The sequence below is a fragment of the Prionailurus bengalensis genome, chromosome B3 (assembly GCF_016509475.1).
Source record: "Prionailurus bengalensis isolate Pbe53 chromosome B3, Fcat_Pben_1.1_paternal_pri, whole genome shotgun sequence".
NCBI classification, from domain to species: Eukaryota; Metazoa; Chordata; class Mammalia; order Carnivora; family Felidae; genus Prionailurus; species Prionailurus bengalensis.
In genome coordinates this window covers 52,063,982-52,089,849 of record NC_057355.1, presented here as the reverse complement: position 1 = coordinate 52,089,849, position 25,868 = coordinate 52,063,982, and the positions used below count along the sequence as shown (strand labels likewise).

Sequence of the window (25,868 nt, the reverse complement as noted above, 5' to 3'; positions counted from 1 at the left end):
CTATTTCTGAATTTCCTGTGACAAAGATGCGGAGAACCAGACCTTCATATCAGTATTTTTCAGATTAGTATTTTCAAAGAAGTCATATAATTCTCTATGAGCAGCATATCATTTTTCAGAGATAATTTTTAGGGCCTAGCACTCCATGCAATTCCCTCTCTGCCTGATAGTTCTCTGGCTGTACTTGTGCAGTGCTCACTTGTATTGCAATGCTCCAGGATTATACACATCGAATATTGGTGGGTTTTTCTAATTTTAGGGGGAAATTATGCTGATAGATGGAATTTAAAAGCCTCAAAAAGTAACATTTCTTACACTTTTGATACTAGTTCCTATTTTATAACAGAATCTGGTATAATACACCATGTTATATAGTACAAAACTATATTTAGTCATTTTGTATTTAATATGATAATATTTCACAGTGTTAGACTAATGGAATTTGAAAGCTAGTGTTCCTAGTTATGTGGCCTTAAGAAAGTTAAGTAACTTCTTATTGCTTATATTTTCTCATTTGTAAAATGAAGATTAATAATAATACTAACTTCAGAAGGTTGCTGTGAGGATAAAATTACTTAAAAAATTGAAGGCAATTAAACAGTATGTTGCAAAGACAGAGTACTTAATAGCTATTATTAGAAATAATAATTTATTAATAAAAGGGCATAATGACTTCTATGGACTCTGTCAATGAAATAATTCTAAAATTCTGTCACATGCTAGTCCAATTATGTACAAACACTCTCCCCGCTTGGAAAGGAGAAAATAAAACCTCTGCAGTATTAGTTTTTCTCCACTTCATAAATTGCTTGAGGATATATGCTGGTTCTTACCTGAAGACGGGAGATATGAATATATACTCTTCTATACCTCCATAGTTTTGTATTACATCACATTATTAAGAGTCTAATCTAGTCCTGAAAGTAGCTTTTTCCTCTGGTTTTCTACTGTCATAGTGTTAGGGTTCCATGATTAACATCAAAGACATTTTACTGATGCTGTTCAGGATCACTGGACACTAGAACATAATACTAACGTTAAATTCAGTTTCCTTGAGATTTAATTCTCTAAGATACAGACAGATTTCTTCTTGTCCTTAGCCCTTTTATTTCTTTTTTTTTTTTTTAATGTTTATTTATTTTTGAGACAGAGAGAGACAGAGCATGAACAGGGGAGGGTCAGAGAGAGAGGGAGACACAGAATCTGAAACAGGCTCCGGGCTCCGAGCTGTCAGCACAGAGCCCGATGCGGAGCTCGAACCCACAGACCGCGAGATCATGACCTGGGCTGAAGTCGGACGCTCAACCAACTGAGCCACCCAGGCGCCCCAGCCCTTTTATTTCTGTTCTGTCACTCATTAGTTGAATGATAGTGAACCCATCACTTATTACCACCAACCCTTGATCCGCTCTTCTGTAAATATAATATCTGTCTTTGCACATAGTCACAGGATCATGAGGAAATTCCAAAGGCAGGTTTTTTTTTAAGTTTATTTATTTATTTTGAGAGAGAGAGAAAGAGAGAGCACATGCACAGGAACAGGGGAAGGGCAGAGAGAGAGAGAGGGAGAGAAAGAATCCCAAGCAGACTCTGCACTGTCAGTGTGGAGCCTGATGCAGGGCTCGAATTCACGAACCATGAGATCATGACCTGAGTCAAAACCAAGAGTTGGACCCTTCACCGACTGAGCCACCCAGGCACTCCCCAAAGTCAGTTTTTAAAAATTGGATGTTCTTTTATAAATAAGAAGTTATTTTAATAATAATGCAGGCCATCTGAAATAGTCAAGTCTGTTTATTTAATAATAATTTACCAGTTGCTCTTAACTGTGTTTTAAAATATCTGTGACTCAGCAAAGAAGAAATTATCACATCTAGTAAGAGTCATGAAAAAAGAAATAGAGCTCCCACCAACCTGGCCATTTGCTTGTAAGCTTCTTCAGCTACTGCAAAGATATGTGGATCCATATCACCCATATTCTGACCACTATATGCATTAATAATATCTTCTCCATAAATAGGCAGCTGTTCATAAGGATTTATAGCTACAAGGACTATACCTAGGGGAGGGGTAAAAAAAGCAAAAGAAGAAGTCAGTGATACACTAATGGACATATCAAACTTGGTAAAGCGAGAATCACAGTTAACACAAATTTCAACTTGAGTTAACCTTGAACTAACAAATTGTTAAAGATCGAAATATATCACAGCCTTTGTCTCTGAACACAATATACCCAGACCTAACTAAAACATCATTTAAAAACTGGCCTAGGTTATTAAAGATAAAAACCATGGCAATGTTAAAAGAAACATAAATATTTTCATAGTATTTAAATTGAAAATTACACTTTTAGAAATTTATCCAAATGAAATAACCAGAGATTTAAGCAAAGAGGTTTTTTTTCATAAAGATGTTTATCATATTATTCACAGTAGTGAAAAGCAGAAACAAACTATATAATAAAGGAAGAGTAGCTAAATATTTTCTTACATCCCTATAACAGACATGGTAGACATTTGTGCTACCACTACAAATCATGTTTATAAAGAATATTAAAAGTAATAGGAAAACATGACACAAAACTATCAACAGACTAATTCTAATTTCATATCTATTTATACTTTCTCACATATACACACATATAGGATATGTAAACATAATACTGGTTTTTTTCAGTAGTGAATTACATGTATATATTTTTCGTTTTTAAACACCTTTTTTTTGTTTCCTTAAATTTTATACTAAGTATATTTTAAATTAATGAAGCCCTTCATTCTACAAATATTTATTCAGTTCCAAGTATGTCTCAAGTCTTTTCTGAGTGCTAGGTTTATAACAGTAAACAAAAAAAGACAAATCTTTACCCTTACTATTCTAGTAGGAAACTCAAACAACAAGTTAAAAAAAAATAAATATCACAGGTTAGATAGTAAAAAGGAAAAAAGAGAAAAATTAAACAGAGAAAGAACACGGAAACTTAGAAGGGGAAAAGGGTTTATGATTTAGATGAGGTGGGCTGCGAAGGCTTTATTGAGAAGGTAACATATATGCAAGAAAAAAGTAAACGGAGAAATGAAAACTGACAATCAGAAATAGTTAATAGAGAAGAAAAAGAGTTAGCATCAAGGATACAAGAGATATAAATTCCTTTAAGAAGAAAAGATAGTTGTCCCTGTCCAAAGCAGGAGAGTAAGGAAGAAATGATAGGTGCTGAGTTGGTTACACCAAGCAAATAGACTTAGAAGAAAATGAATGAAATCCCAGACCTGAGGGTGGGGGAGAATAATTAGTGAAAGAAAGATAAGAAGTCAGTAGAGAAAAGAGCCAGGGACAAGGGAGAAAATAAAAGTTAAGAAAAAAATAGAGACACAAAAGAAGGAAAGGGGGGAAGAACCCAAATGTACATGTGCTTAGTTTCCAAGAGAAAGAAAAAGACTACTGAGCTGGGTCACTGGCAGCTAACAATGCAGCGAGCATGGGTCCAGACAAACACATCAAGCAAGAATAGTTACTATGAGTTGTCAGTCCTGCACTGAGAACAAGAGAACACTAAACTTGAACTTGCTCCAAAGATAAGTCTGGACTTCTACTCTTCATATAGCAGTTCTTGTAAGAGATGAAAATAACTACCAAACTGTCACTGAATTTGGCAAATAATTTCTTTGGAAGGAAGAAAATCTGGAAGATGGGCCTAGCCCAGCTCAGGGTTTTTTGTTTGTTTGTTTGTTTGTTTTGTTTTTTTTTTGAGCAAAATTATGTAATTTACAAAAGAGCTTATTCAGCACAAAATGCAATGAGCTAATGAACACTGGTAAATCTTTTTTGATAACTCAAGTGATCCTCTCTCTAGGAGGAAATCCAACGACAGCCTTCTTTCCCCATGCACAATATTTCCATGATACGTCCATGAGAGGGAAGAGTTCATGGTCCACTCAGAAAGCAAGGCACACTTACCACAATATGTATAGATAAGTTTGGAGTCAATAAAGCGGACTCTGAGATTGTGGAGCACAGCAGGCTCATGAAGATAGCTGAGGGCTGTGAGGTCATTTTCACCCACAAGTATGTCAGGGTTTCTTAAGTGAGGCAGTTCCTTAGTCTTTGGATCTAGACGATATTCCAAATCCTGAAAATGCATAAGGTACAGCATCTGGATAAATCATGGCAATAAAAGTGAAACAAGTCCATGCAGTTTGCTTATTTCCTATTCCTCATTTGCCTCTCAACTATTAAATGCATTCTTTTGCTGGCACATTTCCCAAAGCCACAGAAAATGGTGGAAATGAAGAGTCTTCTTTTTCACTAGATGTATTAACTTGTATTAATAATTTTTGCTAATATAGTTTGAGAAGCCTAGACGTTTTTTTACCCGTTATGGAACCAGAAGTCTTTAATCTTTAAATAACCTTTCTTTTTCTCTCTTTCTCTTCACCTGTGGTAAGTGAATAGACAATAAAGAGTGGTCAAGAGCTTATCTTTAGAGTTAGATCAACCCAGGTTCAAATCCTGAAACTGGTACTTACTTCTTTTGTGGCCTTGGGTATGTTATTTAATCTTAATCCTCCATTGTAGAAAGGGCATAAGAGAAATAGCTCACAGGGGTGTGATAAAAATGAAATGAGGCAATGCATGGCATGTTGTAAGTACCTGGGAACCCCTGAACCCTGAGAGGTTCAAGAATCTCCTGAAATTAACTGTAACTGTGCATATGTGCACATGTGTAAATATACATACATATGTATATTGCTTTTGGAATTACAGTTCATAGTTTTCATTTGATTTTTAATGAGGTGATTGGCTCCAAAAGTTCAGAAGAACTACTCACTTTAAAGCCAAGGAAGGGGCGCCTGGGTGGCGCAGTCGGTTAAGCGTCCGACTTCAGCCAGGTCACGATCTCGCGGTCCGTGAGTTCGAGCCCCGCGTCGGGCTCTGGGCTAATGGCTCAGAGCCTGGAGCCTGTTTCCGATTCTGTGTCTCCCTCTCTCTCTACCCCTCCCCTGTTCATGCTCTGTCTCTCTCTGTCCCAAAAATAAATTAAAAAAAACGTTGGAAAAAAAAATTTAAAAAAAAAATAATAAAGCCAAGGAAAATATGGCTTTATGACAAAGCCAAGCATGGAAATTATCACTCAACTATGTATTAAGGGCAAATAACATATGACAAATAAAAAAGGAAAAAAATGTAATTTAATTATAGAGAAGGACTAGTTGGTTTTGTAAAAAGCCACTTTTCTTAACATTGCAGAGATATAGAGGTCAAATATTCAAAATAGGTTGGAATGAATCATGCTAAATGGAAAGGAATTTATAATCTGCTCCTCAATCTCTCCCTGCCTGTTTATTAGGATATAATGTCCTTCCCCAAATTGAATGGTCCTTGCACTAGTCTCTGCAATACACAAAAGCCACTCTGGCTATGTAATCTCAGGCAGAACTACTTAATATCTCTGAGCCATGGCTTCCCTTATTTGCAAAATAGTTATAATACTACCTGCCAACCTACAGGGTTGTTGTGAGAATTAACATAAGAAAATATATCTCACAGTGCCTAATATTGTGCCTAACACAGAGCAGTTGAATAAATTATTTTCTTAATTTGACATTCAAGGTCCTCCTAATCGGGCCTAATTCTTCCCTGCCTTTTTCCCAACTAACATTGCCTCTATTTTGCTCTCCTGAAATTCATCCTCTGTGCTTCAACCAATGAGTCCTTTCTAAAACACAAATCAGACATCGTTCCTCTGTTTAAAAATACTACAATCATTCCGCATCGCATATCTCTTGAAGTCCAAGAGTTTTAACATGATCACCAGGCCCTCTGTGATCTGGTTCCCACCCCCCATTCTCTTGCCAGTTCTGTACTCTTACTTCACATTCTAACAACATGGAACTTATGTACCTCCCCAAATGCACATTACTGTGCATGCTTCCCTGCCTTTGCACGTGCTTTTCTGGATCCCTTAATTGCACTTCTGCTGGTCTACTCATTCTTCAGACAATGCCTCTCTGAACCCTGACCTTCACCAGCCGGTCTGATCACTCCCTACTCTGTTCTACTTTTGTTCCTTATTTTCATTATATCACATGCCATACTATTCATAAATATATCTATTTCTCTTACCTGACATTGATGTCAGAGAGCACCTTTTGCCAACATGATATCTAGCAGATACTTTAATATGCAAGCCCAGAACTTGAACACAAACCTAAATGTCTGCTCCAGGCAACTTGCTATATTCACTATCTCCAAAATACATTCCAATCCTCATAAGGTCTATCCCCTTCTCCTTGTAAGTCCACATTCTATCTACCTTTTAAGATCCAGTCAAAATCATTCTTCCTCCTTGAAGCCTTCCCTGACAAAGCAGCCTGTAATGAAATTTTCCTCTTAAAGATCCTAAAGTCATTACTGTCTTTCTTTACAACATAGCAGAGTGGCTGTGAGCACAAATCATGAAGACAAATTTTCTGGCTTAAAATCCCAGCTTCATTCCTTAATAGCCATATAATCTTGAGCATCTCTCTGAGTACTGGTTTCTTCATCCATAAAGTGTAACAACAACCGCCCCACTTCATAGGATCGTTGTGAGGATTATATGAGTTAGAGCAAATAAAGCACTTACAACTATGTGTGACAGATAGTAAGTGCTCAGTACAGCTAACTGTTGGGATAGTAATACTCATGTGGTAATACCTCATCATAATCTTTTGACATCTTTGGTATTGTGGTGTTGAACTACTCTTTAGATCCTACATTTTACGTAACTTTTCATGTATTTGTATCCAGTTTCCTTGGCTAGACTATACGTTGTTTAAAGAAAATTAATGTCATAAAGGTTTCTAAGAAAAAAGTGGGGCATGCCTTGTCAAATGCAGTGGAGAGATTAAAAAGGTACAACTGGGGCACATGGGTGGCTCAGTCGGTTAAGCACTGGACTCTTGGTTTTGGCTCCAGTCATGATTTCATGATTCGTGAGTTCAAGCCCCATGTGGGCTTCACACTGGTAGTGCAAGACCCTCCTTGGGATTCTCTCTCTGCCCCTCCCCCACTCATGCTCACACACACCCTCTCTTTCAAATAAACTTAAAAAAATAATTTAAAAATAAAAAATAAATAAAAAGGTGCAACTCAGATGAGTCTACCCATGCAGTGAATGCAGACAAGAAAGCATAGAGATACAATTGGTTTTAAGTTTTTTTGGTTGCTGGTGAACAGCTTTGTACATAATAGCTTCTCAATAAATATTTTTCAAATGATTAGGTGCAACAAATATCAAATATCAGACTGGCTCCTTAAGCAATGTTTTCTTAGTTACTATGAAATAATTGATGCTAGCCTAAACAAAATAAACAGGCATATCTTTGGGAGGATTAGATGTGAATTTAAACCTAATCATAATAAATTTATAGACCAAATAACAGATTTTTACAGTTCTGCCATTTTGACTAACCAATTGTGATAGAAAATTGAGTTTGCTATTTTGCTTTTTTCTTCAATTTAATAAGTAAAAAATATTAGATTAATTCAAAATTTAACTTCCATCTGAAGTCAGGTATGTCACAGCAAACTCCCACTTTTGAATTCCCTTCACTTTATGCCAATGACAACAGATAAAAGCAAAATTCTTACCTTTCCTTCTTCAAGGTGAAGCAGGAGGACTTTATCTCCTGGTTTATAATCTTTCAGCAGCTCTGCTGACTTCCAAACTTCCTCAGGATCAGGTATCCAAACTCTAGCAAACTAGAAGGCAAGAAAAAAAAAATTAAACTAGCAAAAAAAGTATTTTAGCCCCATTTTAGTACCATCCTGCCCACATTATATAAAAGGTATGCTCTATATTGTGCTAATAATTTCACAATACATCTAAGTCAATTCACTATGTTGTACACCTTAAAGTAATATACTGTGTATGTAATTATATCAGTAAAATTGGAGGAAAAAGTATGCTCTGAATAAAGAGCTACAATTAAAGTTTGAACTCTCTTTACATAGGAAATGCTACCTGAAAATAAAATTTTAGGTAAAAATGTACATATAAATCCATTTTTCCATTGAATGTGGACTTTTAAAAATCCCAGAACGTGACTATGAAGCTCTGGTATGGCGGCTCTGCCAGTGGATTTACAATTTGAATTTTTGATTACGGTTTTCATCCTGTGTTCTGCAAAGACTTGGTGACTTCTCAAGTATTCCTCAGGGGCCAGTAAGGTGTGGCAAAGAGGAGAGTAAGCTTGTGGCCTGGAGTCATAGCTGTTTTATAGACTGGGCATCTAGAAATTTTCTTGGAAGAAAGTTCTGTTGCTAATCTAAAAAAAAAATAAGAAAGCGTTGTCGTCTAGTATTTTGCCTTTATTATTTTATAAAGATGAGTGAAATGGTAGATTTGGCTAGCAATAAGTTTGGCTGTCATAGCCTCAATAGCATGAAAAAGGTATGGTAATCAATCATCAGGGGTTCCTGGAGCAGCAAATCTTTAGCCTCCACTAGTTACTCTCTGGACTTAAGCCTATTTTGGACTTGAGATCCATTTTGAAGAAAAAGAAAAAAAAATATATTAAAATGAATGAATCCTCCAGACACCACACTGAAGAAATGTTTTATGACCGCTTGGATTCCTCAGGGAGGAATCTTCCTTAAAAACATTATGAACATTAAACATTGATGGACATTTTCAGGAATATATCACATATAAAAAATATCACCACCAGCAGCCTTTCTCTATTTTCTTCAGAGTTCCAAAACTACCTGAACTTACTTATTGTTATATTATTGTTTACTTATTTATTATTTCTCCTTCATTAGAACATAAGCTCTATGTCTGCCTTGTTCAACACTATACCCACTGCCTGTGTATATAGCTGGGTTCATAGCTGGGTACATAGTATTTAATGAGAGAATCTCAGAATAAAGGGCATCTTCTTGAAGTGAATAAAAGCAGAATGGTAAAAAACTTACCCATTGCTTTACTTTTTTCTTATTATCACAGACTCATGCAAACTTTTTGTCTGAACAGTTTGCAAAGGAAAGAGTACTGAACTAGGTTATGAGTTCTAATCCCAGGACTACCATACTGGCATCTTAGCCTTTATTTCAGGCATTTGTAAAATGGGGGTGACAGCAATACTCATTTAGATCATCTCAAGGGCTTTCATACATAGAAACCTTGTGAAAAGCATAAGCCAATATATAAGTACAGGTTGAGATTGTTACCAAGTGTGTATTCTATAAGAAATGATTGTTAATGTTCTATGTCAAATATGTTACTGAAAGTTGTTTTATGGCTTTCTTCCCAGTTATACAGTCCATAAACTGAGTAACAGCTGTCCAATTTACTAAAATTTTACTCATTCAATAAACATTTCTGTGTACCAACTACTCCGACTCTGAAACTCACTCTAGAAAGCCAGTATTTCTATAACTTTCTCTGGAGGGATTTACTGGTTCCAGAAGAGATATGCCATATAGGAGATTCAGAGTCATGAAATGACGTACTATCCTGACTAATGAAAGCAGAAAAAAGCAAAATGAGTCCAAGTGAGTTTGCAGAAGTTTGACCAACCTGCTCCAAACATGAGATTTTCAACTAAATCTAGAAAGAAGCACCTTCCTATTATTTGTCAATAGCAAGTTCCAGCTCAGATTTCCGCAAGTGTTTTGGAAACACTGGGTGCATGCTTTGCCAAAGGCTAGATTTCCAAGAGCTAGGTGTTAACAACACTTGCAGATAGGTGAGGGAGGCTAAGGCCCTTACACTCACCATAGGTGAGATATTTAAATAACAAACAACACCCTGATAACCAAACTTCCCATTATCCTATCTCTATCTCTTGGTAAAGTAACCAAGGAGAAATAGGTCAGAACTCAGTCTGTTATTACCATTGTCTTCTTATGGTTCTTTTCAGTCTTAACCAAGGAGATTGGTGACTCTGCAAAAACAACTATACCAGAACTGGGTCAGTCTGGGAGGAATATATATACCTTAGCTGCTGAAACCGAGAGAAATTCCAACCTGACAATGCCCCTTCCTATTTCCTGTGTCACCTCCAACCCTATTTTCTATTTTTGCCTTAGGCCCCCAAGGAGAGTACACAGAGCAACCCTGAGAAACTGGACGAAACTTGTCCAGCCACATCCAGTGGGAAAACTGCAGGAAAACTGCAGTGGGAAGGTAAGGCCCGGAAGCCATACGAGAAACCTGGAAGTGAAACACAGCAAGAGCCGGGCAGAAATCACATATAGGGGTGGACACACATACCTAGTAAGTCTGCTCAGGATTTCTTGGTGAAACAGAGGCAGTTAGCAAAAGATAACCCTAGCCAAAGTGAATCAGACTGGACACAGCTTCCAGCAAGACTAGGGAGTGTCCAATGTCATGCAACTCTGCTCTGTCATAATTAGCTAGTAGAGGGTGAGGCTTTCCTGCCATGCTCCTCATTCCCTTTTCCTACTCATGCTTTTCTAATTTTATCCCTCATTATCTTGTGAGTCCCTCAAAAATCTCACTTATGATACTTCAGACCTTATCTTAGTTATTTACAGATCTATCTACCTCCCACACCATACCATATACTCCTTAAAGCCATCCTGGAATCCTCTCTAATTTTGGCCAAGTTGCTGGCTCATGTTTGGTAAGCACCACATTTATGCTGGTTTTATTTAAGGCAGAGGTAGGACAAGATAAGGAAAAGAGATGGGAGAACTGGGATGAGAGGTGGCAAAGGCAAACTTCACAGGCATACCTCGGGATTTTTCCTGAAGCCACTAAGCACAGTTGAGATGGGTAGGAGTCAGAGACTAAGAGAAGAGATCCGTGAATTAGTAAGCAAAGGAAACACTGCTGTAGGAACAGGTAGGAGAAGGGAAAGCAAGGATTTAGGATCTGAGGTACTGTGACTAAAGCCAAAAAAAACCCCAAAAAACAAAAAAACCCACTGTAGGACAGGAAGAAAAGATAAAGAGGCTTAAAATAGATCATGTTAAAATGTAAACACACATCAAAGAAGATTAATGACAATCCAAAGGAACTCCTGATTAGAAAGGAGAGTAAGGACAAAATGGAGATGGGCTAAATTTTATGGTAACAGGCAAAATTTGAGTAAATAATGCTAGCACAGATTTAACTTGCGTAATAGCTCACAAGGAAAATAAAAACCATCTGTCTTCTACAGTACAGTTTAATCAGGCCTGCCTGACAATGATGAGGTAATACTGACAGAGACTAATGGAAGAACACTGGAAAGATGGGTTCCGGGGACATGCTTGCACTGGTACTTGCCAGAGCGGGGCACAAACAGTGCTGGCTCAGCCTAGCACAGCCCTCCTACCTTCTCGGAGATCACACCCATCCATGCACACGTAAAGAGGCACCAGTCATCTTTCTTTTCTTTTCGTATCCTCCCACAATGACAACACTCAAGAGGTTCTTGAATAATGCAGATGACTCAGGGAAAATTTTGCTAACTTGCACTCTGTCAGTCAAGGAACTCCAAGGTGTGGGCACCGAGAGCAGTTTTTCTGATGCCTCAGACACTTTGGGAACAAGACCGAAAGCACTAACCAAGTAAAGGACCAGTCCCCGAATCCCCCAAAATCTGACCCATGTGATTCTCTCTCCTCCCCACACACATTATTCATTTTTCATACAGCACATTTACACATCTTTCCTAGCTCCCCTATTAAATCATATGCAGCTTGGCAACATAGAACAACCTCTAGAACACAGTCCCTCCCCTTTTTCAGCCAGCATGCTCCTATTTATCATTCATATCTGTGGTAAAGTACCACCACCTCAAAGAAAGCTTTCCTCGTCATTTGATGGCATTGTATTTTCACTGTCCCCATTACCTCACACCATCCTCCACTAGAATTCTTATCCTAAATAAATGATAACTTTGTATGCCTAATCTCCCTTCAGTAAGTGTGAGCTCCTTCAGGGTAAGAGTGTCTCTCATTCATCTTTGTCTCTTCAGCACTTAACACAGGGCCTGCCTATAATAATTTCTGAATGACCCTTTGTTAAGTGAATGTTCTTGCCTTCAGTCACTATACTCTAAAAGGGCAGACTAAAAGAAGTATTGGCAAAAGGCTCTCAGAATCTTCTAGAAGGGTCTATAATTTCCAGAAATAGAGAAAGATGCAAGCAACATTAGATAGGTGAGTTACGTAGGAAATCATGGTATTATAAGAAGGAAAAAGAACCAGACATGTAGGGAGATTAGTAATAAAATATTCTTTCCTTCCCCACTCCCCAAAAACCCATGTCTCTATCCCTTCATGATTCATATGTTTAAAAGTGGAAGCTACTACTCACTTCTAGAACAGACAGCCCCACTCCCAACCCGACCACAAATTCCTCACTCCCTGCTTAGAAGAGCAGGGTAAGGGGTAACACTAAAATAAGAGGAAAGAGAAGATGGGCTGGGGGTGAACACACGGTGCACGGTGGATAGGGTTGGAAGTTAAGAGTGGTAGTGTTCTGTGCTCCTACGGCAGCTCTAGAATAATGCTGCTGATGAGCGAAAAGACAAACACCAAGTCCACTTTGTGGAACTTGACGAAGACTGTGAGGAATGACAGCTAACATTTATTGAGCATTTTCTCTATGTCAGTAAAGGCCTAGATATTTTACATATATAATTTCATCTAATCATCACCATAACCCCATTATTAACCCATTTTAATAGATATTGAGGCTCAGACCTGAAAAGTGGTAGAGTCTTTGTCTATTCTAAAAGCAAATATTCTTTCCACTTTACCATGCTTCTCCCTTGTTCTAACAGCACATCTTATAAAGAAGAAACCCACTCCCCCAATCCAAAATTGTTCCTCTTGGTATCATAACTGAAACAGTTATTAAACTGGTCCATGTCATCAGGTGAGACTTAAGAATGTTTCTTAACATTAAGATTCTTAACATCCAAGACTTAAGATAATGTGTCAAATCCACAGTAATCAGCCTGGCATCCATTCTGCAGTATTCCAATTGGCTCTGACAGGAGAATGAGGCTCTGCCAAAAATGAGTTGAGGAAATAATAGCAAAAAATCATCTGATGATGAGAAAGACTAAAACTTTTAACAAATGAATGATTCCAGCTTAACTTACTTCCATAAATGAACAAAATGATAGAGTTGATTTAAGATTTTTAATTTTTTTTCCAACTCTTGATGTCACTACGCATGTACTGTGAAATGTGCATGACTTAAAAGTAAATTGAATTTGTCAGTTTCCAGCAGGCATTGAAATGATTTTAAACTCATGAAGAAAACAACTCTTCAAATTAATGGATATGTTTTGTTACCAACAAGAAGCAAAAGTTAAATAATCTTATTTCTCTAGAAATTTACATGAGATGGCAGAGCTTTGGAATGAATATTTTTAGACACTGCAGTTCTTTAACATTTCTGTAAAGATTATTTTTGGAACTAGATCTCACTTTACAAGCACAGTCTTCATATGCACATCAAGAAAAATCACTATTTCTATCCACAATTAGCTAGTGGTATTTGAGGATAAATTACAAAATTTTAAATAAGAAAAACAAAGTTAAAACAATCACCAACAAAGACAAGAATCATACTGATCATCTTCATTAGAAGGACTTTCATTAGGATGAAGAAAACACCTAACTTTCCTGTCTTTTACTTAATTCTTGCAATATTCTTTATAATTGTTATTAATAAAGAGGTTCCTCAATCAACAGCCTGAGCAAAGTTAAACAACTGGCCTGAAAGTCACTCAGCTAATAAATGACAGCGACAGGATTCAAACCCAGAGTGAACTCGAACTTCAAGATGTTTAGAATGTATAAGGAAGAATACAACCAACATAATTCAAATAAACCACTTTCTCCTGATTGTGACCAAAGTTGCCCAATTAAGCAAAACTCACACCTTCCTACTATTTTCAACACTTGCTCCCAATGTGGAGAACAGTATAAAAAGGGTCATATTGGGGCGCCTGGGTGGCGCAGTCGGTTAAGCGTCCGACTTCAGCCAGGTCACGATCTCGCGGTCCGTGAGTTCGAGCCCCGCGTCGGGCTCTGAGCTGATGGCTCAGAGCCTGGAGCCTGTTTCCGATTCTGTGTCTCCCTCTCTCTCTGCCCCTCGCCCGTTCATGCTCTGTCTCTCTCTGTCCCAAAAATAAATAAACGTTAAAAAATAAAAAAAAAAATTTTTTAAAAAAAAAAAGGGTCATATTAAATATCTACAGGCCTGTGTGTATAGATAGATGTCTTCCTCCCCCACAGAATATCTATCATTCTGATAAATGATCTGGTGCTGAAAGAAGTCATGGGTAATTTTTAGATCTCAAATAAAATGTCTCAACATGGTAAGTTTTGAAAGAACTGGACAACATATACGTTATATGAGACAACACAGGTAAGCAGGCACCAGTAAATAGTTCCATCCCATTTATAACAGGTGGCTACCTTTGCTTTGCTCCCAGCTTTAGGGACAGACACTTCTGGCTACAATCACGGTCTGGTGCTAACAACACATTACAGGTCTTTCATGATCTGGCCTCTGCAAAAAGGCAGAACTTTAATAATACAACAACCCAACAAACCCAACTCAGTTTAAGTGTTATGACCTCCAGGAAGCCTTCCTTGACCAGCACATTGAGGCAGGGCTCATGCTTGGACTGTCTATAATATCTGGTTTCTATCTCTATCTATGCACTTGCCACATTCTTTTTTTTTTTCACATGCCCACCTCTTTAACTCTTTAACTAGATTGTGACCTCCTTGAGGAAAAGATCTATGACTTATCCACTGGCATCATCTCCATACCTGGCCCAGTGCTTAGCAGATAGATGCTCAAGAGATGTCTGTTGAGCGAATAATAAATAAATAGACGAGTCTTTAGGAGCCACAGAGCTTTCACAGATTTGAAATGTGAAGGAATGTTATGCAGTGAGCCAGTCAAGGCAGAAGTCATAGAAGAGATTTGAAAATAATTTAATTAGAGGTGCATGGGTGGCTCAGTTGGTGAAGAGTCTGACTTCGGCTCAGGTCATGATCTCACGTTTCGTGAGTTCAAGCCCTGCATCAGGCTCAGTGCTGACAGCGTGGAGCCTGGAGCCCGCTTTGTTCGGTGTCTCCTTCCCTTTGTGCCCCTCCCCCACTCATGCTCGTGTCTCTCTCTCTCTCTCTCTCTCTCGAAAATGAATACACATTAAAATAATAACAATAATAACCATGAGTGTAATAATACAAGCATGAGTGGAAAAGAATAACCCAGTCATCCACACTTAAAAATACAAGCTGGCTTGCCCAAATGAAAGAGCATTTCTTAATAGGAGCTTACTTTAAAAATGAAGAATAGAACATGAATAAACATGAAGAGCATTTAGGGTAGTAAAACGTATTCACATTTCTCTTATCTGCTACCTATTATTCTGCCTGTAGCCTGAGTAGACTTTTTTGATCAACAAAATCCCCATAAAAACTGCTTAAAAGAAACTTACATGGGAATGCAAGTTGGTGCAGCCACTTTGGAAAACAGTATGGAGGTTCCTCAAAAAACTAAAAATAGAACTACCCTATGACCCACCGATTGTACTACTAGGTATTTATCAAAGGGACACAGGTGTGCTGTTTCGAAGGGACACATGCACCCCAATGTTTATAGCAACACTATCAACAATAGCCAAAGTATGGAAAGAGCCCAAATGCCCATCAATGGATGAATCAATAAAGAGGATGTGGCATATATATACAATGGAGTATTACTTGGCAATCAAAAAGAATGAAATCTTGCCATTTGCAACTACGTGGATGGAACTGGAGGGTGTTATGCTAAGTGAAATTAGTCAGTCAGAGAAAGACAAAAATCATATGACTTCACTCATATGAGGGCTTTAAGAGACAAAACAGATGAACATAAGGGAAGGGAAACAAAAATAATATAGAAACAGGGAGGGGGACAAAACAGAAGAGACTCATAAATATGGAGAACAAACTGAGGGTTACTGGAAGGGCTGTGGGAGGTGGGGTGGGCTAAATGGGTAAGGGGCACTAAGGAATGTACTCCTGAAATCATTGTTGCACCATATGCTAATTTTGATGAAATTATTTTTTAAAAATTATAAAATTTTAAAAAATTATAAAAGAAAAAAGAGAACTGCAGAAGTGACTGGATCCAAGGAGCTGCTGGCCATGTTTGCACTGCCAGCATGGTGAGACTATTACTAGCGAAACAAGAAGCAGAAATCATTAGATACTGAGATTATAAAATACTGACTCAATAATTCCCAAACTTCTAGAGAGACCAAGAGACACTCTTTTCCCTCTACTGTGACAGCCCTACGCTGCAAAATGATATTACTGAATTGATAAAGAAGTTATCAATTTGATAATTGACTGGTTGTGGGTTCTCAATAGGACTGAGAGGAACTGACAGGACAAAGGGGATGATAGAAAAATCAAAAATTGGTACTTGATTTTAGGTGTAAATCTCTTTATAGGTCATGAAATAAAGGACATGTGTTTTTGAGCAAAAGTTACTCCAACTGTGTATCTTGAGAGAATACTGTGAAAGACAAATGCAGCACAAGCAAGCCAAGGTTCTGAAAGAACTTGTGGTGGCGCCTGGGTGGCTCAGTTAGTTGGTTGACAGTCCAACTTCAGCTCAGGTCATGCTCTCATGGCTCATGAGTTGGAGCCCTGCATTGGGCTCTGTGCTGACAGCTCAGAGCCTGGAGCCTGCTTCAGATTCTGTGTCTCCCTCTCATTCTGCCCCTCCCCTGCTCATGCTCTGTCTGTCTCTCTCTCCAAAGTAAATAAACATTAAAAAAATTTTTTTACATGGAAGAACTTGTGCCTCAAACTTTTCCTCAAAGGTTAAGCTGGTGTCCTAGCACTGACTTGACCACACCCTTCTAGAAGATCAAAATGAATCTCCCTAGAAATAAGAATTTCATTTGGTCTGTGATGACTGAGGAAGTACATTATTTCCTTGTACCCCTCTACAACCATTGCTTCTTACTTAAAAAAAAAAAAAAATCCATGAGTTTTTTTTCTTCTTAACACAGAAAAAAACTAAAAATTTTAAATATTGCCAAATTATCACACACCTAAAACTGCTTTCATTTTTTATTATTGTATAACAATAAATAATAAATTTCTCCTAATTTTTACCTAATCTTCTTAGATATTTACACTTCTGTTACAGAAAATTTCGCTGGTATTTTAGTATTCTTCATACAAAAGAGGTTCTGTTTTGCTAACTCACTGACCTTCATAAAAGCTACCCTAAATTTACTTTATTTTCAGTCTGTATCTGGGATAATCAGCTTCTTCTATTTACTACCCAGTGTGTAAAAAGTACTTCCCTTTATTTAGCCTATAACTACTTCTTTGAGCTTCAAAAGATGCCTCTGAGTTCTTACTTATATAATGAATAAGTCCATGTTGCCCTCTTCATGTGCTTTATGGCTTTCTGAGCTCCACCAGATAAAAAGTTCATTTTTTATCCTTCCAGACTGATGGGTCCACTTTCTTTTTGAACAGTGCCTCATATCCTCCTACTCATTCTAACTTATTTTTAATCTCTTTGAATTTCATTTTTCTCACTTACAAAATAAAGCAATTAGTGTAGAATCCAGAGTCAAAGTTAAGAGCTTGGGCTTTGGAGTCAGAGACCTAGAGACGCCAACACTTTCCAACTGTGTGACCTTGAGAAAAATATCCAACTTCCTTTCTCAAGATCATTATTCATAAAACTTATTAATAATACATGTATCAGCAATCAATGGTACTACAATTGCGCTGTAGGGCGGTATGCATGGCATAACATATATACTTGTGGAATCACTATGCTGTACACCTGAAACCAATAATGTAACATTGTGTTTCAACTACACTTCAGTAAAAATAATGTTATGCAGATAAATGAGATAAAGTTTAAAAATCATTATGTTGTATTGTCACTACCTCTACCCTACCTCCAGATTTAAACACCTCATTGTGCTCAATCTGAATTCTTTTGCTCTATCAATAATGCACTGTGTGCTTTAGCCCAGGTTTAGTATCACCTCATGAAGGTCGTCTTCTAAGCTCCCGCTATGCCAGCCTAGAACACTCCAAACTTTCTGACTTCAAGGCTGTTACTGAGCTTGCTGCCCAGAGCATCCTCCCCTCATCCCCCAACTCTCCTTATGGCTGGTTCCTTCTCACTATTCAGGTCTCAGTTTAGATGCCTCCTTCTCAGAAAAGTCCTCCCTGGCCATCCTATAAACTGCTTTGCTTACCCGGGGTTATCTGTCTTCCCACCTAGCCTGAAACCCCTGTAAGAGCAGGGACCACCACTAATTCCAGAACCTAGAACAATAACTGTTAAGTACTAGATACTGAATAAATATGTGAGGAATGAACGTGCTCAGGATAGTGTCGGGCTGGCTAAAAAAATAGGTTATGACCAGGATGTGAAAGACCTCACATGCCATGTTAGGCAGTTTGACCTTTATACTGCAGAAGATAGGGATTCATTAAAGGTTTTTAGGCAGGGTAATGAGTGACTGATATTTCTAATAGCCTATTTCTGATTGGCAGTTTTTTAAACATCATGAAAAGCACATCTTGTACAACTTCTGTTCATGATTAGTTGTTCTCCCCTCCCCCAATTATCCATATACTACTATTATTCACATTTTGTCTGTAGACAAGATTTATCTAATAAACACATAACTGCTTCCAAAACGCCATTCATACTAGGCAAATAGGGCTTGCATCAGAGGGACTGGGAGTCAGCTTTCCCTAAAGGCAGGGGCTGGGAGGGCAGTTCAGCTGGTATTGTCTCATGAATTCTGGGAGCTAGTGGGGAGATTCTTGCCTGGAAATAAGAGCCTTGGGAGCAAGGAGGAGGGGGGTAGGAGCAAGGGGATAGGGGAGACCCTGTAGTGAGCCAGCTTTGGGAGGGCATATGAGCAGGACACCCTGCAGGCTGGTTGAGTCACCTAAGGAAAAGAACCCTATTGGCCTGCTTCTGAATGGAAATGTTCACTCCTGGGCACCTGGGAGGCTTAGTGGGTTAAGCTTCCAACTTTGGTTCAGGTCATGATCTCACAGTTCAGGAATTCGAGCCCCATGTTGGGCTCTGCATTGATAGAAGGGAGCCTGCTTGGGATTCTCTATCTCCCTCTCTCTCTGCCTCCCTGGCTTGCACTCTCTCTCTTTCTCAAAATAAGTAAGTAAACATTAAAAAAAAAAAAAAAAAAAAAAAAAAAGGAAGTATGCACTCCTAGGCTCCAGGGTGCCTCCTTATCCCATCAGTCCCCCCCCCCACTTTTTTTTTAAAGTATCCTTTTAGCTGAATTTTAGCTGGAAAAAAATTGGCCTAGGGCCTATATTTGGAAGAAAAGCTGACTCAAAACAAGTTTACAGAAAATTTAGAAACCTCTGGGTGGCAAAATACATCATAAACAAAGTCAACATACAAACTGGCCAAAAAAAATTTGTAATAAACTAATTCCCTTAATGTATAAAGAATTCTTACAAATTAAATAACAAAAAGATAAACAACCCAGTAGCAAAATAGGCAAAAGAAAATAGGTAACTCAGAGAGGCACCACTTAAAAGAATTAAACATAAGAAAAGGTGTTTAATCTCATTAATACTTTAAAAAATACAAATTTAAAACACAACTTAAAATTTTGTATATGGAGTTTGAAAAGACTGAAAGGGTTGATAATAACGTGTTGGGAAGAAAGGAGACAATCAGGCATTTTCATATATTGGGGATAAGATAAATAGGCACAATGTTTTTAGACAGAAATTTGGTAATTTCTTTTACAGTGTAAAATTTATATTTCAGGGATGGATATCAGACTGGGAAGAACACATACTTTTGATTTTGTACTTTACTTCTATATTTTACATTTTTTATGTGTTACTTTTTTAATAAAACACAAAGTTTAAAAAATATGCATATCTATGACTCAGAAAATCTATATCTAGAAATTTTTCCCATGAGATGCTGAAAAATACAAATAATTATTTCCAAAGTTGTTCTTCAGCATTGTTTGCAAAAGTGAAAATTTAGAAATGACACAAAGGTTAATATACATTTACATTAATAAAAAGCTTAATACAACTATAGTAACATATAGTTAACAGATTAAGGTACATCTGTACAATGGAATACTAAAAAAGAATAAAGTAGGTCTATATGTACTGACATGGAAAGATCCTATTAATTGAAAAAGGACAGGCTGCAAAACAGCATCATTTTATGATTCTATACAAATGTTCAATATACATCCATATATCTATGTAACAGAGTGGCTTGGGAGTCACGGATTTACATTTATGGTTTATACTCTTTGTAAACAATGCCGAAAGTCTATGGCATCTGAACACTGATCTTTATGCCTAGTCATGAATGAATGACACCCTTTGTAAGACCTCTCTCTGGAAGGCAGATCAGAGCTGGACAGTGGGCCTGGCCCTGCCCTGGACTCTCCCTCAGTATGGCTTTGCTCTTTCCGATTAGTCTGTGTGTGCACTCCTGAAGAGATATAAAACTATTTCTTCGTAGGAGAGAGCTGTGAGAGAAAGCCACCTGTTTGCACCTGTGATGGAAGTGAAGCTTATGCAGAGGTCTCTGGAAGTGACTGTTCTAACCATACTCTGTCTCCTCTACCCCAGTCTCTATATCCCTTGCCTAGCCTTGGTCTACAGAGGAACAGCCCCCTGTCCTCCTTTCCAGCTTTACCTCTTCCTACACACCCCTTTGCTTTTTTTGTGGTCTAACCTCACTGGCCTTTTTCAGTTCTCTCTCCACCACAAGATTACTCACAACCTATGCCCTCTGCTTGGAACTCTCCTCCCTGCTCTCATTAACAACTAGGCTTCTCTCAAACCTCAACTTGGCCTTTTTCTGAGAAGTGCCCCTGACCGATCAACTCTAGCTGTTCTGTGTACCTTTATAGCACTGAGAACCTCCCCTTTTGGGTGCTCAGCACAGTTATGACATGACATTTGCCTCTCTCTTCCCAGTTAGTTCCATCCTGTCTATTTTTGTCTATTGTTTCATCTCTATCATCTAGAACAATCAGGCATATGAGTGGATGATATGTGCATGTAGGTATGTATAATTATGGATAATACATTAGTACTCTGTAAGAAGTTACCACCAGCAACAAACAAGTAGAATTTGAAATTATAAACACAATACCATTTACTTTAACCACCCCCCCAAATTAAATACTGAGGTATAAATCTAACAAGATATGCACAAGATGTATATGAAGAAAACTACAAGATTCTGGTGAATAAAATCAAAGAACTAAATAGGTAGAGAGATATTCCATGTTCATGACTAGGAAGACTCAATATTGTCAAGATGCCAGTTCTTCCCAACTTGATCTACAAATTTAATGCAATCCCAAACATCCAGCAAGTAATTTTATGGATATCAACAAAGTGATTCTAAAGTTTACCTGGAGAGGCAAAAGACCCATGCTAGCCAACACAATCTTAAGAACAAAGTTGGGGACTGACAACTATCTGACTTCAAAGCTTACTATAAAGCTATAGTAATCAAGACAGTGTGGTATTGATAAAAGAATAAACAAACAGATTAGTGACACAGAAGAGAGAAACCAGAAATAGATCCACATAAATACAGTCAATTGATCTTTGACAAAGAACAAGACAGTAGCAATACAATAGAGCAAAGACAGTCTTTTCAATAAATGGTGCTAGAACAACTGGACATCCACATGCAAAAAAAAAAAAAAAAACGAAGAAGAATCCAGACACAGACCTTACAACGTCACAAAAATAAACTCAAATGGATCACAGACCTAAAATGTAAAACTCAAAACTATAAAACTCCTGGGAGATAATAACACAGGAGAAAACTTAGATGACTTTGAGTATGGTGATATCTTTTTAGATATAACATCAAAGTCATGACCCACGAAATAAATAATTGATAAGTTAGACTTTATTAAAATTAAAAACCTCTGCTCTGTTAAAGACAATGTCAAGAAAATAAGAAGACAAGTCAGAATGGGAGAAAATATTTGCAAAAGATACAATTGATAAAGGATTATTATCCAAAGTATACAAAGAATTCTTAAAACTCAACAATAAGAAAACAAACAACCTGATTAAAAAAAATAGGACCACAGCGGGCGCCTGCATGGCTCAGTCGGTTAAGCGGTTAAGCGTCTGACTTCGGCTCAGGTCATGATCTTGCGGTTTGTGGATTTGAGCCCCGGGTCGGGCTCTGTACTGACAGCGCAGAGCCTGGAGCCTACTTCGGATTCTGTGTCTCCCTCACTCTCTCTACCCCCCCACCCCCGCTCATGCTCTGTTTCTCTCTGTCTCAAAAATAAATAAACATTTAAAAAAAATAGGCCAAAGATCTTAAAAGACACCTCACCAAAGATATACAAATAGCAAATAAGTATATGAAAAGATGCCCCACATCACATATCATCAGGAAAATGCAAATTAAGACATTCAAGAGATACCACTATATACTTATTAAAATGGCCAAAATTCAGAACACAGTCAAGGATGAAGAGCAACAGAAACTCATTCATTGCTTGTGGAAATGCAAAACGGTATAGCCATTTTGGAAGTCAATCTGGTGGTTTCTTACAAAATCAAACATATTCTTATATGATCCAACAATCACAAACCTTGGTATTTATATAAACGAGTTGAAAACTTATGCCTACACAAAAACTTGTACACAGATGTTTATAGTAACTTTATTCATAATTGCTAAAACTTGCAAGTAACCAAGATGCATCTCAGTACGTGCATGGTAAATAAACTGTGGTACACCTAGACAATGGAATACTATTCAGTGGTAAAAAGAAATGAGCTATCAAGGCATGAAAACACATGGAGGAATCTGAAAGAGCTACATACTATACGATCCCAACCATATGATATTCTCAAAAAGGCAAAACCGTAGACAGAGACAATGAAAATATCACTGATTGCCAGGGTGGGAGTGGGGAAGAGACGAACAAGAAGAGCACAGATGATCTTTAGGGCAGTGAAAAAACCCTGTGTGATATAATGACGGCTACATGTCATAACACATTTTCCACACTCACAGAATATACAACACCAAAGGTGAACTGCAATGTAAACTATGGACTCTGGGAAATTATGATGTGTCAGTGAAGGTTCTTCGATTGTGCTCTGGTAGAAGATGTTGATAATGGGGGAAAGCTATACATGTGTGGGGACGGGTTATATGAGTAATCTCTGTACCTTTCCCTCGGTTTTGCTGTGAACCGTAAGCTGCTCTTAAAAAAAAAATAATAGTCTTTTCAAAAAGTTAGGCACTTGGTTGAAATTTGTTATTTATTTGTTTATCTATTTATTTAAATTTAAGTAATCTCTAAGCTTCTGACTCCTGATTCCAGCTCAGGTCATGACTTATGGTTGTGGGATCAAGCACACGCACCCTCTCTCAAAGTAAATAAATAAACAAAAAAAGAGTTGCATGCTCTTCGGACCAAGCCAGCCAGATGCCCCAAAATTTGTCATTTTATACAAATGAGCCTGTCTCCACATCATAGTTCATTCTAGGAATTAATAGTGATTATGACAGGGGAAAAAAAAACAGTTCTTTTAATCTTCTATAGCATGTCTATTTTGTTTTTCATGTGTGAAGGAAGAAATAAGAACTAAATACTAATCACCTGGAAACTTGTCAAACAACTGCACAGTCTTTAGCTAAAACCCAAAGAACCTCAACTATGTCAGCTATAATTTGATCTATTTATATTCAGCTTTTAACTCACCCAGGAAACACTGCAGAATTTAGGAAAACCCCTAACTATTCAAACCACAAAGAAAGTGTGAAATTTTAGAACTAGAATAGAGGTTAAAGATTATTTGGTCCAAATATTTCATTCACAGCAAACTTAAAGCTCCAAGGGTAATATATCTAGACTGCAAAGCTGGCTCAGACCAGACACAGCACCAGACCCAGGATGCCCTGAGCCCCAAGATCTGAGACTTTTTGGTTCCCTCTGGCTCCAGCTCTCTGCCTCTCCCTGTCTCTCAGTCTCTGTCTCCCACCTCCTTCCATTCTCTCTCCCTCCCCACCTCCCCCTGGCTTGCCATCTCACTGAATTTCTCTCCCTCTCTCACATGCCCCACCCCCCTCCTCTCTCTCTCTCTCTCTCTCTCTCTCTCTCTCTGTCTCTGTCTCTGAGTCAGGCTTAATAGTTCTGTAAGAAATTATACAGCTACACAAATGGCATGAGGAAAGCAAAATCAAGGCTTAATAAAAATTGCACTTCATTATAGCTCAGTTACCCACACTCTTCCCCCAGTAGAAAGAGTTAAGTTGGAGACTGGTATATGGAGGCCCAAAGGAAAACTTTTTCTTTGGCATCATCTCCCCTTAGCTTCAACCCTTAGCTGTGCCTCTAGCACAATCAAAATATACAGAGCTACAAAGCACCAAACCATATGTAGTCATTCATTCAGCAAGTGTTTACACCAGTTCTATACTAGGTGTAGGTCTAGGTCCTGAGACACAGCACCTGTACTGGCAGATAGGCTTATGCTTGGGTTCTCTTGTACCTATCCACTTGGGAGAGTCCATGAGAGCCACGGCATTTGATTGTAGGCTGGACCACACTATAGATGCTCATTATAGTAAGACTTTATGATCATGTCCATTGATTGACTTCAGAGGTGGAACAACCCTAGATTCAAGTACATTTCTCCACAATGCCAAAATCCTGGTCAACCCTTGTATAGGAAAAACCAGGTGGTGTGCCTGTAACTCATGATCAACACATTGTTGCAACAGATGCTAGGGTCATCTTTCTTGCATATTTGGGTAAATGGTCTGTAGCAGTAAAAAACAATGTTTAATGCAACTATGGATTGCCCAGAGATTCTACAATATTTTCTATTTGACATTATGCCATGACTGATTTGATGTGGTTCCACAAGTGTTGGTTATGTATACATTCTATACCATGTACTGTTCTAAGAACTGCAGAAACAAACATGAGAAGGTGTTTTTGTCCCTTCTTTCAAGGGCACCAGCTGATATGATCACTATGATATGAGAAGTGGAGGTATGCACAAGGTGGCATGGGAGACCAGTGGAAGCACACATCACCCAGCTTAGGCAAATAAATAGGGCACAGAGTGGCTTCCCAAAGGAGTGGAAACTTAAACAGGTAACAGAGGGATGCATAGGAGTTAGGCAAATGGGGGAAGCATGTTGTAGACAGAGACAACATGAGTGAGTGAATATATGAAAGATGATGAAATATTTGTGAGGAATACAAGGAGTTTAGAATCATGGTAACGAGAAATGAGAGGAAACCAGAGAGATACCCAGAGCTCAGATCATGAAAGGCCTGGCACATAGTAGGTATTCAAGAAATACTTGGTAAAAGAAATGTCTAGAACTTTCATCAAGAAAAAGGTATGAGTATGTGGGTATACAGGTTGGTCATATTTTGTATATTTATTTTGTTAGGAGAAACAGAATATAACACATCAGTAGAATTACAAGGACATGACACAGTCAGCAAGAACATGGCTCACTCAGCATGATACTTGAAGATGCAGGCATCATAAAGAGGAAGTGGCTGGACAGTTTTGATATTCTTGTGACCACAAGAGAGGGAAGAATCAGGGTGGTGTCTGCACAGAAGACAGAGAGATCATATGGAGAAAGATAAAGGGGGGGATGCTCAGAATGTGTAAGCTTAAGAGCTTCTTGGATATAGCAACCATCTCTTTGTACACACAACCAACATAAGTAAGTCAAGCATCTGTGACTCTACCTTCCTTTCTTCGTGGCATCACACAGGGGAAACTGAACTGGGAAAGAGTAGAACTCATATTCCTAATAGCTGTTTTCT

General features: G+C 38.0%; 1 protein-coding gene across 13 annotated transcripts in view; it reads right to left on the bottom strand.

Moving 5' to 3' along the window:
* The window catches only part of MYO5A (myosin VA), a 195,604-nt gene that overhangs the window by 125,858 nt on the left and 43,878 nt on the right, over positions 1 to 25,868 (bottom strand). For all 13 annotated transcript variants that reach the window (XM_043555398.1, XM_043555402.1, XM_043555404.1 and 10 more), the window contains exons 2-4: positions 7,630 to 7,740; positions 3,955 to 4,126; positions 1,915 to 2,059 (exon numbers count right to left, since the gene is read on the bottom strand). In XM_043555398.1, coding sequence (XP_043411333.1) covers positions 1,915 to 2,059; positions 3,955 to 4,126; positions 7,630 to 7,740 — 428 coding nt within the window. The remainder of the gene's footprint in view (positions 1 to 1,914; positions 2,060 to 3,954; positions 4,127 to 7,629; positions 7,741 to 25,868) is intronic.